The 24,874-nt window shown below is 35.7% G+C and overlaps 1 protein-coding gene across 1 annotated transcript in view; it reads right to left on the bottom strand.

Annotated features, from left to right (window-relative positions):
- Nucleotides 1–351: 351 nt before the first annotated feature.
- Nucleotides 352–24,874, bottom strand: part of IQCK (IQ motif containing K) — a 129,928-nt gene continuing 105,405 nt past the window's right edge. Inside the window, exon 9 of the mRNA XM_031942607.1 lies at nucleotides 352–2,236. Within this exon, the coding sequence (XP_031798467.1) occupies nucleotides 2,133–2,236 (104 nt within the window). The 3' untranslated portion in view covers nucleotides 352–2,132. The remainder of the gene's footprint in view (nucleotides 2,237–24,874) is intronic.

Genomic DNA, 24,874 nt, shown 5'->3' on the forward strand with positions numbered 1-24,874 from the left:
AGAACCCATTATTCTAAAAATAAAAAAATCTCCTAATGCCTCAGTCTAATCCAATTAAAAACAAGTGTTACACATTCTTGTGCCAGGAAATGGTTACTTATCCCAGCTCTATGAAGTCATTTGGAGTTGTAGAATGCCAACAGTGACATTTGCCTGCAAAAAAAGTCTCACTTTCAGAAAGGAACCATTAACGATGTAACTTTCCTCTAAGCTGTTATCAAAATGTCTAAGGTGACTATGGCCTAGATGGCAGGAGTGGTTTCTCTGTGTAAATGCTACTGCTGGAAAGTAACATTCACTACAATAAAAATGAAAGTGTTTATAGTCCTTGGACAATTTTTTTTCAGACAGTTATCAGATGTGTTTTTAAGGTTCTGTTTTTGGCAGGGTTTAAAGATGGGAATGAGCTAATAAATTGTAATTTGGGGTGGAGAAGTGGTAATCCCAGAAAAGAGAGGATCATTGTTTTCCTAATAACCTCACATGACTCGTACAAAGATCTTTGCCTGGCCTTGGTCTGTGATAGCAACTGCCCCAGAAAGCAAAGTGTGACAAAGCATCTCTGTTTATTATGGCACCTCCGGTTATTATTTGTGTAAACAAGACGTGTTTATTTTTAACTTTGGGTAAAATGACCTACAAGTTGCACGTCCATGATTAAAACACACAATTGTAAGCACAAATTATAAATCTTTTAGCATTAAGTTATCAAAAGCCACTCTGGGGCCATAAAAGCCACCATGTCCCTTTTGGGTGTTAAGACTGGATTCATCCCAGTTTTCACCTCTCTGCAGATGGAGAACAGCAATTCTGAAACTCTACAACACTTTGACTTTGTGACAGAATGTTGTAGTATTTAAAATGTGGTTCTTCCATGGTTTAAGAGAAATAAGATGAAGTTGTGAGTTCTGTGCACACTATGGCCTCTGGGGGCATCCCCTTGATTCTGGAAAAAGGTATTGCTTAATTGTCCTTGAAAAGGGTACCTTTTTCACTAAGAATTAACCAGGTCATCTCTTGGTTGATGACAGCTGACTTTGGCCTAACCAAAAGCTGTGCAAAAAAGGGAACATAGTAGCTTTTATAATCAAATGATTCGACTTATTATACCAGCTTACAGGATTACCCAGCAGGTGCTTTTTATTAATTGATTAAGAGCAGACGCTCACTTTTGATAGATAATATATATTTATTAAATGTATTAATGTGTGTTTTATAATGTACTTTTCCTGTCCCTCCCCATCCCGCTGCTGACCATTGAATACTTACAAAGAACACCTTTAGAAAATTTTCAAGACAATCAATGTGTACCATAAATGACTGTATATAAGAATACAAATTAAGAAGGTTGTAAAGCATGGGCAGATATGTTTTATTTTCAAAATGCTGTTCTTAACAAAAATAAAGGCTTTACTATTTACGTACAATGTTTGTTGTAACTTGTTAAAACTAACATTTTTCGTCAAAATCTGGTCCTATGGGTAGTCTCAGCAGTTTAGATGCAGTGACCTCAGATATTACAAATGGGAGAATAAATGCGGATTAGATGTTAATTTTAGCAGGGCACTAAAGATGTCCCCAATACTTTTGGCCAAGAGGTTTTAGCTAAAACCTTGTTCTGGCTGGTCTCTTCTTTTTTTGTTGCTTTCATTTGTACTCTATAGATTCTAGTAAATGTTAAGGATTGTCATGACCCCAAAAAAGTTGTTCTCTTTTGAAATTAACTACTTCAATAGCAAAAGAGTTTAAAATGAGCAGATTCTTGTTGAAAACTATATGTAGCTTCAGGGAAAGAAAACCAGAATTCCCAGGTTTTAAATCTCAGTTTAAAAAGATGGGAAAACAGATTTGAATGCTTAAAGAAAACTGGAAAATAGCACACTGCTAATAACTGGATTGCATTATCTATTGGCAATGTCACTCTGTTTTTTAGAAACAGTTTTATACCACAGAAGGGAAACATTTAGACCAGTGACTGAAAGAGAAATGTCCTGTTTGGGGGAAAGCTCCAGAGAAAAATGAGAGTAATTTTGTACTCAATCAATTACACCTGCCTATAAAGCTGTGTTTTTGATGTGTTCATCAGTGACATTTCATTTTGCCAGCATACAGGGAACTCTTATGTCTAAGACTTAGAAACGGAAGAAGATGCTAGCATGTGTTTGCTCAGAGCGTCTAATGGGGTTTGATTCAGACTGCAGAGTAGAAGATTCTTCATCCTCTAAAGTGCATTTCACTGTAACAGAAAGAAGACTCATTAAAAAAAAAGACACTGGGGAAACACTTTCTAATAAGGACATTACAAATATAAGACATGATTCTTACAATGTACTTGTGTTTGGGGAATGAGTACTTTATGCACTTCCTAGCATTAAGTTTAAAACATCATATCAAAAACCTTCAAACTGAGTTTGTTTCCCAGATTCATTTCAGGTAAAGGTCAAAAGTGTTATTTTCAGGTCTTGTAGCTTTGAGGAAGTTTTACTGAAATATATGGCAGATTTCAGTTTCACAATTCAACACCTTTTTCCCACCCCCCAAAGAAAATCAGGATATCGCTGAGGACAACAACAAGGTCAATGGAGATTCATTTCTTGTATGTCACAATCTGGGCAAGAATGTGATCCAGGTGATTTCCCCTGTTCTGCCAAACAGGAAAGACAGCCAAAGACAGAGCTGGGTTGTTTGTGAAAGTAATCAGTCCTAAACAGATAAAAGCCTCCCCACATGTCCCCCCAAAAGGGGGAGAAAATGAAGCTCAAGTGAAAATTAACTCTTGTTAGTTTGTGTTGCTACTAGCATTTTTGGCTGTTCATTATACTTCATACAGAACTTACCATATGCCCTTCTTTACAGAGGAGGGCACTGTTTATAAAGACAGTATTTATTTCACCTAATAAGGAGGAATTGTGCTTTAGTTCTCTATTCTGGGGTTCCCCTGCATAAAGTAGAATTAGCCAGTCTTGGGTGAATTGGCATGGCTGAGCATGGTCTGTGGTTATGGAGCATAAGTGAATGGCACTGCTTTTTAACCTGTCCAAAATATACTGGTCCTGGACAAGGTTTGGACACCTGACATTAGTGTTAATAGCAACACAGGCAATTCCAGTGAGCTAATTAGCCTCAACAAGTAGTCCTCTGCATTGCTTAAGGGTTCAGAAAAACCTGCCTTTAGAAATAGCTACAGAGAAAGGACAAGCGTGGAAAAGAATGGGCATTTGCTTGCCTTTGCTACTATGATGTATGTGGCATGTTACTGAACATCAGCCTAGATTTTTGATGTGCTCGACTTCTACCGTAGAAGTCACTGAGTTTTGCTGCTAAATTCCTACAAAGCCTTTTCTTTCCCCCTATGAATTTGATAAAATTAATAAAGGTATTTAAAACCTCTTCTTGAATATTTTGAACATTGTAATCCATCATGTAATGTAAAAACTGACTTCTTAGTTTTCTGGTCCATCATCTTTATACACTCATATAAGCACAAAACTAGAAACAAGTTAAAGCTTACTCCACTTAGCAACACTGTGTCCTGCTGATCTTTTCACACATGCTTAACCAAGTCCTAATTTTTTTCAGCTTGTGCACAAGAACACTGGCAGACATCAAAACTGCCTGGTATTCTGAAAAATTAATCTACTTTGGGAAACAAAGAATTAGAAAGTAGCTTACTTAGAGTTGCACTCTATTTAAAAGAGAGTAGCATTCAGGTCTTTGCCAAGCTACAGAATCTGAACTTGGCTTCAAAGCAATAGGCAACTTTTAAATGGGAAAAGAGAGGATAATGAATGTTTTTTGTTTGTTTGTTTGTTTGTTTTTTGCATTGAAGAAATACAGAGAATTATACCCAATTTGTGGATCATGGTCAGAAACAAGATATTAAGAGAAAGGTTAGAAGCATATTGTTACATAGGATCTCCCAACAATGTACCAATGTGCATACATCTACTTTGGCTGATCTCAGGCCATGAATAAAACAAATCAGAATTGAAATAGATTTTAGAGATCATTTAGTCTAGAGGTGTCAAACATGAGGTCTGAAGTTCAAACCAGATGAAAATGTAATTGAAAAATATATAACAAAACACAAATAATATATTTTAAAACTAAGTATGTGGCCCACAAAGATCCTTCTATTCAGTTTAGTCATTCTGATTCCTATTTGAGTTTTATCTTGATCTAATTCAACCTGATGCATGAATCCCTTTTACAATGTTCCCTGCAAGTGATCCTCAAGTTTCCACTTGGAGACTTCTGTCAAGCAACTGGTGATATTTTTGTTGTTACAATAGCTAGCCACACCAAATTTAAATAGGTCTTAAAGTGTGAGGGTACTTGGCATTTCCTCAGCTATTTTATTATTTATGATATGGCATATTTTTACATATATATAAGGTATAATAACCTTTTACTCTAGGAAATATAAACTGACTGCATCAGTTATGAAAAGCTCCCTCTTCATATTTAGTTTCTTTAGAAAATTTCCTTTATACTTTGGAATGATTTGTGTTGTCAGAATGTTCACCTTGAAAGTATCCCCAAAGTTCTTGGGCTAATTTCACCTCTAGAATTTGGGGCCATGATTTTCATCTTTTCAAATCTTTTCCCTAAATATGGAGTGTGCAGCAAACTGACTTTTCTCTTTTTTATTTGTAAAATAATCTGAAAAGATCACTTTTTCCAAGGTTCCTGTCCTTTCTACTTTGGTAATCATGTTCTTCACAGTGAGCAGAACTAGGTCCAGCCCATCGGTTCCCATGACCTCCTGCCTTTGAAGTAGGAAATTATTATGAATGCAAGCCAAGCATTTATTTGGGGCTCTGATTCTAACAGCCCTCCAGCAGGGAAAAAGCTAAAGAATAGAACATTGAGGACAAGCATTGTTAAGAAATAGGAGGAGGAGGAGCCAGCCCAGCAGACAAAAGAAAGAGAGGTTAGAAAAGTAGGAAATGCTGGGCTTGGACTCAGAAGGCTTCCAAGTTCAGGTTCTAACTGTTACTTCATTATCATGTGACCTCAGGCAAACCACTTCACCTTTCTAGTCTCCTTTAACTAAAGAAGAACTGGTCAAAATAGGACCAGTCCTCCTCCTTTTGAACCATGGACAAAGTTCTTTTCAACTTTACTCTTGTCTGTGGAAAAGGAGATGCCAATACTACGGAGGCCTCTCACTATTATTACACCCAAGAAAATAACTAGAAGACAAGTGCTAAATGCTATTACTATTAGATGTGAGCTATTAAATTACTGGAGGCACCTAGATGGCTCAGTGGATAAGACATGAGTCAGGATCTGATCCAACCTCACTCACTGGCTGCGTGAGCCTGGGCAAGTCACTTTACCTGTGCTTGCCTTAATGCACTGTCCAGTATCTTTGCCAAGAAAACCCCATAGACAGAACTGGCAGGTATCGACCATGAGGTCAAGATGGAGGAATCACTCGAGATGACTGAACAATAACAATTAAATGACTACTTTATGCAAAGCAGTGTACTGATTGGGGGAGATATAAAATTTAGATACTTTACTCTCATCAAGGTTAAGTCTAAGAAGCTTTATCTTTTTTTTAAAATAAAGCTTTTTATTTTTAAAATATATACATGGATAATTTTTAACATTTACTCTTACAAAACCTTGTGTTCCAATTTTTTTTCTCCTTCTCTTGCCCCCAACCCCTCCCCTAGATGGCAAGTAATCCAATATATGTTGAACACGTGCAATTCTTCTACACATATTTCCAAAAATATGCTGCACAAGAAAAATAAGATCAAAAAAGGAAAAAAATGAGAAAACAAAATGCAAATAACAACAAAAAAAAGTGAAAATATGTTGTAATCCACAGATCTCTCTCTGGGTACAGATGGCTCCATCACAAGACCATTGGAACTGGCCTGAATCATCTCATTGTTGAAGAGAGCCCCATCCATCAGAACTAATTAGGTTACTATGAGTGTTTTAACACCTCAATGCAGATTAACAGCTGAACCAGTCATGGAACAACTAGGCCTTTAGATGTCAACATCTGGGGAATGGGGTGCTTCTTTCTCTCCCATGGGCTCCAGTCACTTCACCTAATTGGCTCAGTCCCTCACACATGTGTTATGCTGCCTTGTCCCACCCTGAACTGTGGCTTCCCATATTGCCAAGGCTTGTTTCACTTGGCCTGAGGAAGCAGGAGAACTGAGAGCAATATGTGTTGGGGGAAAAGGAGGAATCAGTAATCAAGGCTTTTACTGGTGACTTTTATCCCTTGTGTAACCTGAATCCCTACTCTATTATCATCAAATTCTCTGTCATTATCATCTTATTCTTACATTCCTTTCTAGGGAGACGCTCCATCTCTTGTCACCCTGCAAGATTGTATCTTCTCTCATACTTTCCAACACACACACAACACACCAGCAGATTCCTTGTCCTTATTATCACCTCTGCTACTGTCATTCAACAACTACTTTTCCTCCTTTAAGTTTCACTCACTCAGCATAAAGCTGGATCTTTGGAACATGACTTTCTCACTCCCTTAGACCTTCGAGATTCCAGTAGAGAAAAGCAATGATTTTTCACACATTACATCTCAGCACTCAGATGATTTTTAGCAGCCATCCTCCCAGGCCTGGAATCCTCTCCCTCCCCATCTTTGCCCAGCTAAAATCTCACTTCTGGAAGCCTTTCCCAATTCTCCTTAGCCTAGTGCTTTTCTTCTGTTTTTGCCAATTTGGCCTATTTCTTGTTTGTACATAATTGTTTGCATGTTACCTCCCCCCACTAGAATGAGCTCCTAAAGAGCACAGATTGTCTTCTGCCTTTCATTGGATCCTCGGGGCTTAGCTCAGTCCCTGTCTTTGGAAAGACTTTAACAAATGTTTATTGACTAAATGACTTATTCATCATCAGTGAACTGTTCCTCCCCAGAATAACTAGCCATGGCATGACCACATAATAAATATGGATGGTAAACACTGAACATTTTCCCTTCCATTTCCCATGTGAATCCTTCCACCCTGTGGGCTTTCTTAAATTTTTTTAAATTTGTGCAAATAATTTTTTAAAAATTCATACAATATTCCTTAGAGGGTTAAAAATAAGTTTGGCTAATTGTCGCTGTTCTACTGTGGACTTCTGCAGGATGCTTTGAAGAGAGTCATTAATTTCACGTTTAGTTTTTGGTAGAAAGACACGGGCCACATTTTGCTTGCTGCATGTCTCAGTGCTGCTGTATGGGCAAAAACAAAGCCAATTCAAACGGTGACAAGAGAAAAGCTCAGAAACCCTGAAAGAAGAGCCAGATGAACAGCTGAGGCTACCAGGATGTGGGGACTACTATAAGTATGCACAATGCTAAGATTAACAGTACCTAAATGATTAAGGCCATTATTTCCCCTGAACCCACTCTGTGACCTGGGATGAACATTTCCATTAAACTCACCCCTTAACTCACACCCTCCCCCCAAATAAAGCACAAAGTCATAGATAAAGGGTGCTTCAACCTAATAACCAGAGCAGAAATTCAGAGTTCAAAAACCAAGACAAGAATTGTTTGAAATGGGCAAGAAAGCCTGAGCAGTAAAGATCCAACCTAAATAAAAATGCTGTAAACACTTATAAATACTGCTATTAAAAAGAAAAACTGATAATGGTCCTACTTAAAAAGGAAATGAAATATTTTCCTCTTTTCCTAAGAAAAGTTAGGAATTTGGAGAGCAATATGTTACATATTTTGTCTCATGTAGTCACCATAATTATTTTTCCTTATTTGTTTTTTCTTTAAATGGAAGAGTTAATAGTAGAAGGAGAAAGATAACAAGAAATAACTGATAAACACAAAAGACCCTAATATTTTTTTAATTCAAAAATAGATTAAAATTAAAAAAAAAAACTACTGTCTAGCCAGAGACCAAGGGAAGACACTAAAAACAAATCAAAAGAGTAGCTAGAATGATCCTGATACAGTATGTCCTTGGGCACAAGGGGAATTAATTATATCAAAACCATCAAATTAAAGTTAAGGAGACCTTGTAAGTAGGTCCACTTGTAAAACTAAAGTAAAAGAGTTCTGAATAGTAGTAATCAGATTTTCATACAACATTATTAGATATTAAGACATTTTAATCTTGCTGAATAAATCCCTAGACCAATAAAGTATTGCCCAAACAAGACGGTGAACTACAGAAATGTGACCTGTTGTATTATCTATATGCTTAGTCTAAAGGTCAATACACCTTTTTTTCTTTTTTGAGATACCCTATTTTAGCCTAAAGGCCAAGATTTTTTTTGAGACTCCCTATTTTACTCTATTTTCTCTATTTGCTAAATGTACAGCAGCTACTGAAGGAGTGACCGCACTCCTAACTGGCACATGAGCTTTCCAACCTAGACAGGTTAGCTCCTCAGGTAGTATGGTAGCCAGCCCTTCACTATTGAGGAAGGACATCATTCACTATCTATGTGTAGGACTCTGTACAGACATCCAGCAATTTAGCCCATTGCAGATCAAAACCCTATAGGTGTTACCTATACCTATACCACTGAGGTGGTAACAAGACATCTTTAAAATAGTTACATCTCAACCAAAGAACATTCATCCTGCAACTTCACAAATATGGAATATGATTATCCAACCAAAAATCAGAAGCAGGAACAAGGTTTTCTTTCTACTAGGCAACATTTGAAAATCATGCCCCTATATTTCTGTCATACAGAGAAATTTAGGGTTGGTGAGGCCTTGGATCATCTAGTTCAACTCCTTCATGTTAAAATTGGAGTAACTAAGGCCTTTATATGTGAAGTAACTTGACTTAAAATACATAGGTACAAAGTATTAGCTAGAATTTGAACTCAGATCAACTGACTTCAATTCTAGTACTCTCTTCCATTGTATTTGGTTTGGGCATCAATAGAACTTGAATTTTACAAATATTATTATTATATATGAAAGGAGTCCTTTATTCTGGTTGGTTAAACTAACCAATTACTCTATCTTCTAGAATCTTTGTGCCCTTTAATAAATCTAATTCAACAAATATTCCATAAGACCTATAACAAAATAAATATTATTGTGCCACAGAACTGAAATTTCCTGACATTAGTACTATGTGTATTTATAAAATCATGAAAAGATATCTTTCCTAAATATATATAATATATATATATATAATTATATCAACAAAAGAGAAACAGATCAATGAATTAGACATACAAATAAAAAAGCTAAAAAACCCCAACAAATTAGAAATTCCCAATTAAACATCAAAATAGAAATCTTTAAACTCAAAGGAGATATTAATAAAATTGAAAGTAATAATTATTGAACTATTAAAATAAGAGCTGGTTTTGTTTTCTTAAAAAAAAAAAAAAAAGAATAAAATAGATACACCATTGTTTAATTTGATTTTTCTTAAAAGGAAAAAAAGAAAACTAAATCACCAGTACCAAAAAATGAAAAGGGCTGAATCCACTATTAATAAAGATGAAATTAAAGCAATTATTGGGAGTATTTTGCCTAATTATGTAAAACTGGCATATTGAATACATGGATATTTATAAAAATATAAATTGCCCAGGTTAACAAAAAAAAAAAAAAAGAATACTTAAATAATCTTATGTTAGAAAAAGAAAATGAAAGCAATAAAGGAAAAGCCTAAGAAAAAATCACCAAGGACCAGATGGATTCATAGGTGAATTCCATCAAATATTTAAAAAATAATTAATTGAATCCTATACAAACTATTTGGAAAAACAGGAAAAGGAATCCTACTAAATTCCTTTTAAGATGCAAATCTGGTTTTGATACCTAAGCTATGGAGAGCAAAAACATAAAGAAAGCTATAGGCCAATTTCTCTAATGAATATTGTTGCAATTTTTTTTCACAAAATACTAGCAATAAAGATGAATACAGAGATGCTTGGAGAGACTTACATGAACTGATGCTAAGTGAAATGAGCAGAACCAAGAGATTATTATATATTTCAACAACGATACTGTATGAGGATGTATTCTGATGGAAGTGGATTTCTTTGACAAGGAGAAAATCTAACTCAGTTTCAATTGATCAATGATGGACAGAAGCAGCTACACCCAAAGAAAGAACACTGGGAAATGAATGAAAACTTTGCATTTTTGTTTTTCTTCCCGGGTTATTTCTACCTTCTGAATCCAATTCTCCCTGTGTAACAAGAGACCTGTTCGGTTCTGCACACATATATTGTATCTAAGATATACTGTGACATATTTAACATGTATAGGACTGCTTGCCATCAGGGGGAGGGGGTGAAGGGAGGGAGGAGAAAAAATCGGAACAGAAGTGAGTGCAAGGGATAATGTTGTAAAAAGTTATCCTGGCATGGGTTCTATCAATAAAAAGTTATAATTATTTTTTTAAAAATACTAGCAATAGAGATTATAGCAATTTTATCACAAAGATCATGCATTATGACCAGGTGGGATTTACACCAGGATACAGGACTAGTTCAGTATTAGGAAAACTATAACCATAATGACCATGTAGATAACAACAATGAAAAATCATTTAATAATACTGAGATGCAGAAAAAAAACTTCTGACAAAATGGAACAGCTGTTCTTATTACAAAACACCAGAAAGCATAGAAATAACAAACTAATAAGTAGTATCTAAAATCAAGAGTAAACATTATTTTTAATAGGGATAAGCTAAAAGCGTTTCCAATAAGAAGGGAAATGAGGCAAGAATACCCATTCATTAACAGCACTATTATTTAATATTATATTAGAAATGCTGGCTATAGCAATAAAATTTTTTTAAAAAGGAATAAAAATAGACAATGAAGAAGCAAAACTATCTTTGCAGATGATATGATATTATACTTCAAGAATCCTAGAGAATCATCTTAAAAACTACTTGAAACAAACAATTTTTGCAAAATTGTAGGATATAAAATAACTCCACATCAGTATTTTTATATTTACCAACAAAAATCAGCAAGCAGAGATAAAAAGAAATTCTACTGAAAATATAAAATATTTGGAAGCCAAGACAAAACCAGGGACAATAAGAAAATAATTAAAAAATACTTTTCACACAAATACAAATCTAAACAATTGGAGATATATTAATTGCTCACAGGTTAGTTGAGTCAATATAATAAAAATTATAATTCTACTTAATTTACTTATTCAGTGTTATGCCAAACTACCAAAGAAATATTTTAAAGAGCTAGAAAAAAATGACAAAATTTATTTATGGAACAAAAGGTTAAGAATATCAAGGGAATCAATGGGGGAAAATATGAAGGAAGACAACATAGAAATACCAGATTTCCAAATATATTACAAAGTGGTAATCATCAAAACAATATGGTACTGTCTAAGAAATAGAGTGGTAGATCAGTGGAATAGATTAGGTACACAATTCACAACAGTAAATGACCATACTAATTTAGTATTTGATAAATCCAAAGATTTGGATTTGGGGGCAAGAATTTACCATGTGACAAAAATTGTTAAGAAAACTTAGAAAGCAGTTTGGCAGAAATTAGGCATGGATGGACATCTCACACCACATACCCAAGATAGATGATTTAGACACAAAAGGTAATATAAATAAATTAGGGAAGCATGGAAAAATGTACTTGTCAGAACTATGAATAATAGAAAAATTTATAACCAAACAATATAGAGAAGATCACAGGAAGTAAAATGGTAAAAGTAAAATAAAATTTAAGATTTTATGCAAAGAAAACCAATACAACTAGAATGAAGAAAAAAGAAAGGAAGGGAAGGAGGGAGAGAGGAAGGGAGGAAGGAAGGAAGAAAGGAAAGAAAGAAGAAAGGAAGGGAAGGAGGGAAGAAGGAAGAAAAATGATAAGCAGGATAGTTTTAGAAAAAAATGGGTAGACTTATATGAATAGATGCAATATGAAGTGAGAACCAGAATAACATAGTAATAGTAATGTTGTAACAATGATCAAATATAAACGACCTAACCATTCTACCAATAGAAGACAATTCCAAAGAACTCCCTGATGAAAAATGCTACCCACCTCCAAAGAGAGAACTGATGAACTTGAATTACAGATTGAAGCATATTTTTTCATTTTCTCTATTTTTCTTGCTTTTAAAAAAATCATGTCTACATGAAAATACATTTTGCATAATTTCAGATGTATAATTGATATGTTTCTTCTCAATTGGATAAGAGAGGTGCTAAATGAAGGGAAAGAATATGGAACTCAAAATATTTTTTTAAAATCATCGTTCAAAATAAAGGAAAAACATGTCTTTCAATAAAGCAATTCTTCCTTGCCCCAAACCTCCCTGATTCCCTATATATTGTAGCCTATGTAGTTAATTACCTTATCTCTCTCTCTCTCTCTCTCTCTCTCTCTCTCTCTCTCTCTCTCTCTGTTCTGTCTAGTTCTGCCAAGGAATAATCAAATAAAGATAATAAAGAGATATCAAAATGTCCATGTACAAAAGTTAATAAATGTTACTCATAGGCAAGCTTCTAAGACCTATACGTGAAGCCCATTTTTCTCTTATTTTAGACATAATTCTAAAAATGTAGTTATCTTACTTGTGTGCTTATAGAAGATTCGAAGAAGTAAATTAGGAAGGAGGGAGGTGCTAAAAGCAGGCATTCGGACAGCAATGAGAAACTAGGGTGACAAACCCAATAGTGAGGAAAGAGACAGAAACCTAGAAAACAGACACTAGAATTTATAAAGCACTGATTTCAGGACTGTTTAATATAGGAGCAAATCTCCCTGCATAATTTAATATCCTGTGTAGGCATCAATGTATTACAGCAGGATATCATAGCTGATGTTCATCATTATGGCCCTGAGTCATCCAGAAAATGCTAAATGATGCAGCAAAGTACAATGGCCTGAACACTGGATTTCAAGTCTGTGGGCCTGGGTTTATATTTCAGCTCTGCCATGTACTTCTATATTTTTTATTTAAAAACACATCACCTCTGAGCCTCTCTTACCTCATTTGAAAATCAAGAACATGCCTCTAATGTTCCTTTAAGCTCTAAATCTGTTATTCTTAGATCTTAAGATTTGTTGTTTGTCATTTCAGTCATGTCTGACTCATTGTGATCTCATTTTGGGCAAATACACTGGAGTGGTTTGCCATTTCCTTCTCCAGCTCATTTTACAATTGAAGAAACTGAGGCAAACAGGGTTAAGTGACTTGCCTAGTCTCTAACTGCCCTAGATCCTAAGATTAGTCGCTTCATTTTTCTGGGTCTCAATTTTCTCATCTGTAAAATGAATAGGCTGGAAGAGATGATTCTCTTACAACTTTCAACTTTTAATAAAAGCTATGATAAGTCCCACCATTAATGATTAAAATAAAACTAGCTTTGGTGTTTATGGGAAGCAGCATGACATGGTAGAGGCAGCTAGGCATTGGATAGAGCACTGGGCCTGGAATTCCCTGAGTTCAAATCCAACTTCAAACACTGTGTGACCCCGGGCCAATCACTTAACCCTATTTACCTCAGTTTCCCCATCTGTAAAATGACCTGGAGAAGGAAATAGCAAACCACTCCAGTATCTTTTTCAAGAAACCCAATGGGGTCATGAAGAGTAGGATGTGACTGAAAACAACAGCATGGCCAGGTAGAGTGAGAGCTAGCCTTGGAGCCTGGAAGACCTGAATCCCATCTCTGACACAGAGTATCATTTCCTCTAATTGCTCTAGGCCAGTAGTATCAGTGTACAATACAAACAGATCTTTGGCCTAAATTTGACTCAGACAACTACAAGCCAACACTTTGTTGTATTGTGTTTTGAGTTCCTTAAGCATTTCCCAATTACATTTTAATATGGGTTCAGCCGTACTCGGGAATTTTGCCAGTACATTGTGGTAGTGGGTCCTGAGTTTGACACCTCCGCCCATGGCAATCCTTTGAGACTATAAATTGCAAAGAACTTGTCAACCTACATTGAGAGGGGGAGCTTTTTCACTTGGGAATTCCCTATCCCAATGAAATCATGTAAGTCCAGTTTCTATCTATCTTTTGGTGCTTTCCAAGGAAATCCGAAGTTAACTGGAAAATTCATTCATGTGGAACACCCTATTTTTTAATGCCAAATAAATTAGGTCTTACTTTTATGTTATTTTAGGAGCAAATCTCAATATTAAAAAACTTATTAAGTTCCTGGGGAAAATTCTGACCTGACCCTTCCACTAACAGTTGCCATGTATTATTAATTTCCAGACAATATTACTAAAGTATATACTCCCTGTGATACATCCTTTAAGGCAACATTACATTGTGGTAACTTCTTTTTGTAGGAAAGGGCAGCATCCATAAGATAAAAAGAATTATGGAAGACTGAAAAGGGATCTTAGCCTTTGGTGCAACCTGTTCTTTTTACACAGAAATTGAGGTTCACAGAGGCTGTCACTGGCCAGAGGTCATGCAACTATTTGGTAACAAAGCAGGGGTATGAGTCCAGGTTTTCCAGCTCAAGGCTTTTTAAGGAACACCACACTATTAAAGATTCCATTAACTTGATTAATCTAACAGCTCTATGAAGAGGGGCATTAAGACTGAGGTTTTACAGCTGTGTTTTAAAACAATCACATCTGATGTGTCCCAGTCATTGGCAACATTTAAAAGTTCCAAGCCTTCAAAAGATGTGTGAGTCATGGGTGTGAATGAATCCTGCAGAATCACATCAGTAGTGTCTTATGACTTTTATTTATCACTACATTCTCAGCTGTTGCTGCTGCCAAGATTAAACATTCAAAACATCCAAAGCGTTTTGAATTAGCTTGAGGTAAACAATCTACATCCAATGCTGATTAACAATGCTTTTGTATTTAAATTTTGTTTTTAAAAAAATAAAAAATTCTCTTCCTTTTTGTACTGCTTCTCTTGATCATTTTATACTTTTTCATAGTTTTAAAATATGTACTTAAATAATTGATGCAGTATTGACTAGTTTCAAGACTAAAATTCTTGAATCAAAATAGTAAAGATAATATTGAATTTTTAAAATCCAATTTACAAATTTCCAGATTTATAAACGGGGTTAAATGAGGTGGAGGGAAAGGAGGAAAGAGGGACAGTGTTGAGGTCAGGAACCAAATGGTGAGGTGTAGACCACATGTTGAGGTCTACATTTGGGATACCTAAATGAAATTAGGGTTTAGTTAAGGTCTAGTGGCAGGTTTGGGGTATAGGGAGTCAAACAGAGCTCCCCTGCAACCCCCTTGGATTGGGCGCAAGGATATGGTGGTATATGAGCGGCGGCGCGGAATTCCCAATAAAAGCATTTATTGGCCCAGAGAGCTAGATTAATAAAAGAGGTTTATTACTGAATTTAGAAGTAGGAGATAGGTGAAGGTAGAGATAAGGAGGGCACTGGACAGAGGGTCCAGTGGACAGAGGGTCCTCACATGGCGACCATGTTTGGAATCTGCAAAGAGGGGTTCCCAGTGTGGCCCTTTTAAGTCGGAGACTTAGCTCGAGGGGCTTTGGGGTGTAGCCTCAAATTTGGCTCAGATCCAGGTGGGGCTGGGACAGGTCCCGACCTTCTATTGGAATTCAAAGGGACCAGGATTTGTGAGTCAAAGGGTAATTTACATTAGCTAGGCGGGGTTGGGAATCAAAGATTGGAATCTTTCGGGCATCAAGAGGACTTAAACACAAATCTTCTTGCTTTTGAGATTAGCTTTATATTCACAATGACACACTGCCTAATTTTATAAATTAACCCCTCCACATTGCAGAGATTGGGGATGCAGTACACCCATGACCTGGACAATTTTCATAAAAAAATTTTTGGCCCTCTATACCAGAGAAGAAGTCTGAATTTTTTTCTTTTTTTTAATGGGGTGTTTTCAATGCCTCATTATAAAATTTGAGTTGATACTAAACAGTACTAAGCATATATATTATGCATTTCTGAATTGTCAAACTTTTTCTAGGTCATCTGTTGGCCTTTGCATATTATCTGTGGCTTCTACAAAACTTTCCAAAATTACCATTTAATTTCTTATGTTGACCCACAATATATTGAAACTGCAATGAATAAAGTCATAATGAGGAAGGGATAATTGTATAAGGATACCTCCAACAAGGATCTCTACTGCTACTGTAGATAATAAAATAATAATATAATCAAGCCCCACTGAACCAAAATAAAACTTCACCATAAAACAAAGTAAATCTATTGAGATGAAAACTCCCTCCTCCTTCTGACTGGTAGAGAGCTTAGAGAAGTCCACCCAAGAGTCATAATATTTCTGCTAATCAGAAACCTTTATGGGAAGGTCCACAAAAGTGCCAGCTATTCAATAAGTGCTTTCCTCCAACCTCATATAAATTCTGTCTTCTGCCCCAACTAAAAAAATTGAGTAAGGTAGTAGTATTTGCCTGTTTGGTGAGGGGGAGATTGCAGTGGAGTTTGTGGAAGTCTTATATCCTTAACAATCACCCTCCCTCCCTCCCCCATGTCTACTGTGACAAGGAAGAGTGTGTTAGGGCAGTTCCCTTTCACCCTGCTTGCCAAGTGAGAAACGTCAAGTCTCTGTGGCAATTTACAGAGAGTAAAGTAGATAAGACCAAAGCTATAATAAGAAATTCTGTTGCCTTGAGCTAGCAAAATGGAATATGTAGGGACAAGTACAAAAAGTGACTTCAAGTTAACTTTTAAAATAAATTTATATGGAGTTGGATAGATGCCTGTGGAGAGATCCTAGGACAGACAGTCCCCTGGAAGGAGAGACTCTAAGACACCACCTCTGGGAGAGGGGGAAAAGAGAAAACAGAATAAGTCAAGAAAGTTTGGAAAGGCTCCAGAATCCAACCTTGAACAGCGAAGACCAGCTTTTCCCTTTACTGGTGCTACAGTACAGCCCCAGCTCTTCATCCAGAATTCTCACTCCAGCCTTAGGATTTACAGAGTGGAAGTACCCTCCAGGCCTGTGACCCTTCCTTCTGACTGAATGCCTCCTCTCAGAATTTCCATTTCAGGGACAGAGCCTGGCCATCCTCTGGCCAGGACCATAGGCCAAAGGACCTGCTAGAAGAGGACAAGAAAATACTCCCTTGGCTGTTGATCATCCTCCTGCCTATTCAGTTGTTTCTTTGTGCTAGAGTTTAAGTGTTGCCTGTGCTTTGTAAATTTCAGTACCCTGGGTTTTAATAAAGCTCTTATTGTTCTACACTAGTTATATCTCTTGGTATCACAATTACTAAAATTGTATAATCTCAGATCTTGGTAGAGACCAAATTTTAACTTTTTTTAGTATGAATAGGTTTGTCATATGTCCACAGCACCACCCCCCTTCTCTGTTTTGGTGAGGGGGAGATTGAATTCCAATTACCCTGGGAACTATAATCAAATCAAAATTTCTCCTGCTACTGAAAAGAGAATATTAACAAACTTCACTCACCCATTCCCCATATGATTGCCTTCCTTTTTTAGAATGTGGGTGGGAACTGTCTCACTTCTGTGATGGTGTCTTCAGTGCTTAGTATAATTGACACTGGACCCAAATGGATCTGGAGGGGAAAGGGAGGCAAGTGACCTTGCACAGGCCTCCTGCACTGAACCCAACTCACTTGCATGTCAGGACAGCACCTGCCTGATGTCATGGTCCTCTTTGAGAGCAAAGGACAAACAAATAACTACAACATTAACATCATGCTTGTCGCATAATAAGGGCAGCTAGTGGCACAGTGAATAGAGCACTGAGCTTGGAATCAGGAAGACTCATTTTTCTGAATTCAAATATGACCTCAAGCACTTACTAGCTGTATGATCCTGGAAAAATCATTTAACCTTCTTTTCCTCAAGTTTCCTCCACTATAAAAGGAGTTGGAGAAGGAAATGGCAAACCACTCCAGTATCTCTGCCAAAAGAACCCCCAATAGGGTCACAGAGAGTAAGACACAACTAAATAACAAGGGTTTAATAAATGTCATTCATTGTTTCCTTCTTTCCCTTCTCCCTCCCTTTCCTCTTTCTTTTTTTCTTCTTCCTTACCTTTCATTTTTTTCTTTCATTCTATAATAAAGCCTTTTAGATGCCTGAAAATGATTATTATATCTGCTCAAGTCTCCTATTCTTGAAGCCAAACCTCTCCAGTTCTTTTAAGTAACCATGCTGCGTGATTTTAAAGTTGTTCTCTATGGATACCATCTAGCTTAACAATATTTGTCCTAAAATATGTTATCCTGAAGAAATCATAGTACAATTTAAAGCATAATTATGTCACATACAAAACTGAGGGAGGGCTTATAATAAATAAATATTTTCATTATGCTAAAAATCCTTAATTTGCAGTTAGCTCTTGTTCCATATAGGCTATGGTCATATTGGTGATATCCATACTTAATATGCCTTGGATATAAACTATCTTAAACCAACAGAGATATCTAAAAAGGAAATTGTTTTCTATAAGTCCTGTATATATTGTAGTAATTAATCACAAATAATTTAAAACTTGGGGATGAAAATACTGGTGTATTCTCACCCTTACATCATCTAATCAGTAAATACATTAGATACTATATCAATATAGTATAATAGAGATACTAATGGATTTAGAGTCAGAAAAAACCAGGGTCCTATTCTGACACTAATTGTATAACCATGAACAAGTCACTCCCTCTGCCTCAGTTTGCTCACATGTAAAATTGGAATAATAAAACTTGTCATACTTCTTCTCTCTTCTGCGACTCATATGAGACAATGAACATAAAGTTCTTTTTAACCTTAAAAGTGCTCATAATTTATGAGATCATAAATCATGCACGAGGGACTCACTGTGCTAAAGACTATAAAGGATGCAAAGATTAATAGAATTAAGTTTCCTGTCCCCAAGAAACTTACAGTTTAGTAGCAAACACACAAGATGTGAACAAAAAATACTATGAAACAAGTCACTATATCTGAATGGATTCAAGAAGATGAAAAACTAAGAATTCAGATGAAGGAGAGATGACTTCTGGCTTTATGTAAGATATGGCATTTAAATCAAGCCTTAAAGAACTAACAGGATTTCAAGAGGCAAAGGAGGTAAAGGGAATTCTACTTGGGATAGAGTGAAAAAAGGCACAGTTTGGAAAGTCCAGAACACATGTGGATCAGGAAATTCAAGAAAGATTTTGTGAGATAAGCCTTGAAGGACAAACTCAGGTTGAGTGGTTGCAGCTCTCATATATCATGTTTATGAGTTTACATTCTCTGGCCCAACTTCTTAAATTTGAGTCAAGACCTCAAATGGGGTCTTATAATGCGGGGGTTTGCAAAATTATAATTTACTTATTTTATATATCTATATACCCAGGATCACATGAAAATTTATTGGGCAAAAAGGGGCCAAAAGTGGAAAAAGTTTTAAGAAGCTCTTGTCTACAGTGTAAGCAATAGGAAACTATTAAAGGATTTTGACAATTCCAAAGGAATGACAATTCCACTACAACAAAATCAACTTGAACTTGACTAGGGACATTTTATTACCTAAAGTTTCATCTGTATGGATTTCTTGACTTTGTCTTATCTTATCCAAATAACTCATTCTGATACTTCCCAATAAGCATCCATTTTGACAGCCAATAAGAATGAAAAACTCATGACATTTTTAATGTCATATGTTTCCTATCATTTCTAAGACAGTCATCAAACAAGTCAGGCTTAATCAAAAGATAAATGCACAAATGAATGTGTAACAACAGAAAGAAAAAACATACTAGAATATTTCCACTTCTAATTGTTTGGCTATTGGGAAGAGACACTAGATGTCTGTATGGCACATTTGGATGCACTCCTCTGAAAAGCATTTTTCCCTTACTGCTGCCCATTGGAACTTTCCATAAGGCTACTAATTTTAGCTTCACTTACTGACTAATGGGATACTCCAGGGTGATAATATCAGGATTTTAATTTGATGACCACTTGATGAGGGGAGGGGGTAAGGGTTGATACATTTTCAACCTATAAAAAATATGCTTGGTATCATCACAATTAACAACTGAAAAATTTTCTCAATGTAAATATCCTATATAAAGCTAATTAAACTCTTCACACTAAGTCATAGTCAGATAAATCAAAACAAGCAATCATTCCACAGGCAAGCAGTAGCCTAACACCTTACTGCCCACTTTGGAACCCTCTAAGTCTCTTAAAATGAAAGACTGGATAGGTTTACAACAACAAGCTGCCCTGAGATTTTGAAAATTCCTTATCACTAAGAAGGAAAAAAGAAAAATAATTCTTTAAAAATGGAAGTACTGAAATACCTGCTAAGACCAGCCTCCACTAACTTTGGGAAAAGACCTTTGAAAATGTTCTTCCAACAAACTCCGACTGCAGTTGCTCAGTTTTATAGCATTTGTTTTCTCTTTATTTCCAGTCTAGAAAGAGTCAAATTTGAAAACTGGCAGAAAGCACAGGGCACTCAGGCCCTAAATATAGATCAGGGTAGTGAGTTTAATGGAGCAGCAATGTTGGCTTGGTGCTTATGAGTAGAATACATGCCAATTAAATGGAATAGCTTCTTCAAAGGGAAAGACTTAAAGAAATATAAGGATTTCTCCCCGACACTTCTCATTGTGGGAAAGCCCTTTCTGAATTAAAAATTCTAACACCATTTTAAGAATAGGTCTTAGAAGACACCAGATAATGCATACAATCTCATTCATTTTGACAGACTTCTATGTTGTCCTGATTGGGCTTATCTACAAAACATTTATAAGTAACTTAATGATATGAAAAAATCTGTTTTAACATCAATTGCACTAAGACTGGGGTCATTGCCATGTTCTACACAATGTCCTCTGCACTTCTGGTGAAAAGTAATATTTGTGGTGGACTTTTCTTTAAATAATGGAATGAAATTTAAACTTTTATTTCATAGTATCACCACTACAAATGGATCAAAGAGGTGAAAAGAGAATGTTATGTTATAACAGCCTTCTAAAAACAAACTTTGAAAGACTGAAGAACTTTGAAACATGGAATAACTGCCTTATCAATGCAATAATGAACCATGGTTTCAGAGGACTGATGATAAAGAATCTACACATCTTCTGAGAGAACGCAGATATGCTAAATATGTAGAATAAGATACATAATTTTAGATATGACCAACACTAAGATTTGTTTTATTTGACTATGCATGTTTCTTACAAGGATTTTGTTTTTCTTTGGGGTGGTAAGAAGGGTTGGAGAGAGAGAAAAAAATACTTGTTTATTGAAAAAAAATAATTATAAAAGAAGAGCTGGATGAGCCCCTTCTTCAAGGCTATTATTACTAGATTCACTAACAATTTCACTTTGTATTTATATGAGTAAGTGTCTTTTTATTGACAAAGTTATAAACACATCAGATTTGAAATAATTTTCTCTTTCCTTTTCTTTATTGCTGACAAAATTTCATTGCAAAGACTGATCACAACAATGTGACAAACACAGCTATACTGTTCAAAGGATTTTTATTCAAAAGTGCATGTATTTTAAAACAAAGAATTTTCCTACAGCATGACATACCAAAGAAGGTTAATACCATAAAGCGTTAAAGAAAGAAGTAGATTTGAATGTTACACATTATAGTTGATTGTCTTAGAAATGTTAAGCCTCAGACCCTGGAGTTCTCTTTGCCAAGAAAAAATTAAATAAGGCACAAGTTGGACCATGATAGATATGATATGCACCTGAGTTCATTTATTTCTTGTAGTTTTTTTTAAAGTCATTACTTCTAATAACTTACATTTATATAACAACAATGGTACAGTGGATAGAATGATGAACTTAGAATCATAAAAATCTGAGTTTAAATCCTGTCTTAGACAATTACTAGCTATATATTGGGCAAGTCACTTGACCTCTGTCTACTACAATTTCCTAATCTGTAAAATGGGAATAATAATAGCATCTACCTCCAAAGACTATAATAATAGTTGTAAAGGATTTTGTAAATGCCAGCTATATGTTAGTACTTTGAAATTTGCCAAGTGTTTTAGTGATAGACATTCCCCTGGAAATAATCCCAATGTTTGGGCAAAAAATAGCAAAAATCTTTAGAAAACCCTATGCATTTAATAACTCACCAAATCATTGGATCTCAGAAGAGGAACTTAAGAGATGATTCTGTTTAAGCCCTTTTATTTATAAATGAGGAAATTATATCCCAGAGAAGGGGAAATAATGTCCTTAAAATCACAGTTACTTACTTGTAAATATGGAGTTAGGACATAGTTCTCCTAACTCATAGTCCAAACAAAATTCCATTTCAATGAATGATATTTCAAGCAATTATAGCATCTGCTAAGAGATAAGTGATGGGGTCCCTTCCCTACTCCCCTTCTTACTCCTACACACATACACACACAGTGCTCACACACACATGCATGTGCATATGCATACACACTTTGGTGTAGACACAGAAACCCTCTGATTGGCCTCCTATAAACCATGATGATACTTTTTTTTTTTTTTTTTTTTTTTTTTTTTTGGTGCTGATCCAAAACTCCATAGAAATACTAAAGGGGTGATTCCTACCTAAAGGCCTATCTTTCTTGGTGGCTTTTGAGAAGGAATAACTCTATAAGCTGCTGGGTGAGAAGGTTCCTCATCTACCTAGGTGCCATATGGCTGTGAATGCATACATGTCCTCTGTTTCTCTATCTTGATTGTGTCAATCCTTTCCTGATCTTAGGTGAATGAGTATTAGAGACTGAACAGACCAGATTATGACTTTGTCAGCTTTGAAAGGTTGAATGAGACATCGACAGCTAGTGACAAGAGCAGTAGGAGCTGAATCCATTAAGGAGAACAACTTGCTTGATTCCCCCCAGCAGTGGATTTACACAACAGTTGAGACACTATGCCATGCAAGCTTCTCACACCCCCAAAGTGATGCCATGACATCTAAAAAGCAGATGTCCATAAAGAGTCTAAAGCACTGGGATGGGGAGGGTAGAGGAGGCCTTCATCCTGCATTTTTAAAGGAATACTCCAGAAAGATTCTGTCTTCAAAGCTATTCTACACATGTTCTTACAAATAACTTACAATATCAATGATTTTTCAAGTGATAACAGAAAAGTCTCCCCAAAGAAAAATCTTTAACAAGTGATTTCTTCACTTTTATTTTTGTGTGAATTCAAACTTGCTATAAACTCAAGTGTTTTGCTTAAACTTTATTCCTTATTTTTTTTATATTTATTTTATTTGTTTTTGCTCATGGCCATTACTTTTTTTTTAAACGTGAATGCTTTCTCTGACCCCAGCTAGTTAGTATCAAGCCCGCTGTATTCTTTTAGAGGTTTTTTTTAAGTACTCATGATTTCTTAAATTGGATTTCATTTCCATTTGAAGCAAAAGAATAATGAAAAATACCATTCCCTGACCCTGATATGACATGACATTTTACCATAGTTTTTAGTATAAATAAAATATCACTGGGTGAGTTAAGAAGGTAGGATTTTTAATTAACTTCTCTGAAAAGAAAAAAAAGTTTTATGGAAGTAACACAGGAGAGTATTAAAAGTATAAAGAAAGCTTCTTTTTGTGTTCTTGAAATGGGGAAAGATGATGCTCTCACTGTAAGATCTGGCCTTTTCCTCCATCATAGGGTGATCACCCAGTTTATAGTCCCAGATCATGCTACAAGTAACTTTCCTTCCTCAGCTTCCCACAATGGCCAGTTTTATGCACTTGGAAAGAAAAGTTCTTACTCCTAAAGAGTGAATGATAAAGGCCAACTGAGGATTCATGCTTTTGCATAGAGATTTCAGTAATGAGATACAGAAGAGTTTTAAAGTTTGAGGAAACCTTAAGAGATTAACTAAAGTCATTTTACATCTTACTGATCAACAACTAAGGCTCAGAGTGGTCATATAAAGGCTCACAAGATTATAGGAGACAAAATGTGAGGTAACAGGAGACAAACTCATAGGAAAAATAAAAACAGAACAAAGCTCAACATGGATTCTAATAAGGATAGAGGACTCAAAAATCAAGCACAGACACAAGGAGAGGCAAAGACATTAGGACACAAAGATGGGTATGCATTACAGGCAGATTTCAAATAAGGACAGCTATCCAGAGAGTCAGAAATAGTCAGAGGATAAAAACAAACGAAGATGACTTTGAATAAATAGAAAGTGTAGGCCCAGGAGAAATAACTTTGTCTACTGTGCTCCCTTCTACATTTTATATGGATGAGATCTGGTTAAAATTATTATAAAGGAAATATTAATCAAGATAACTGCCTGAACAGGGGGTAGAGCACCCAACTTCCATGCGATACTCCAGCAAAATCCTAAAGTTCACTCCAGACAAAATGAAGATCAAGAAATTCAATGAGAAAGAATAGTAAGTGACCTCTTCTAGCCCAGAACTGCACAAATAATCAGAAAAAGCCTATACCCCACTCCCCAATCCTGCAAAGTCAACCCTGGCACACAATCATCTCACAAAGTGACCAGAAATAGTTAGGGATATGTGAAGCCGTTTGTATCTGAAGGCAGTAAGAGCTATAGCATACGAATGTAATGAAATATTATTGTGCCATAAAAAATGACAAATTCTTGTGAGAATACTGGGTAGTAAAATGACCCAAAGTAAAGTGGCAGAACAGCAGAACAATTTATACTAGAGCAGCAACATTGTAATGAAAAATGACTTTGAAAATAACTTCGTATAATCACAAATTGTGTCACCAGAGGACCTATGAAGAAGCCCAATATCTATCTCCTTACAAAATATTGATGGATACAAGATGCAGAGACATACATTTTTGGACATGGCCATCAAGTACATTTGTTTTATTTGACTATGCCTATGTGTTACAAGGTTTGGTTTGGGTTTTTTTTCCTCTTGTGTTTTAATTTGGGAGGGAGGGTAGAAGGAAAGGACATAAAAAAT

Source organism: Sarcophilus harrisii, chromosome 1, assembly GCF_902635505.1.
Source record: "Sarcophilus harrisii chromosome 1, mSarHar1.11, whole genome shotgun sequence".
NCBI lineage: Eukaryota > Metazoa > Chordata > Mammalia > Dasyuromorphia > Dasyuridae > Sarcophilus > Sarcophilus harrisii.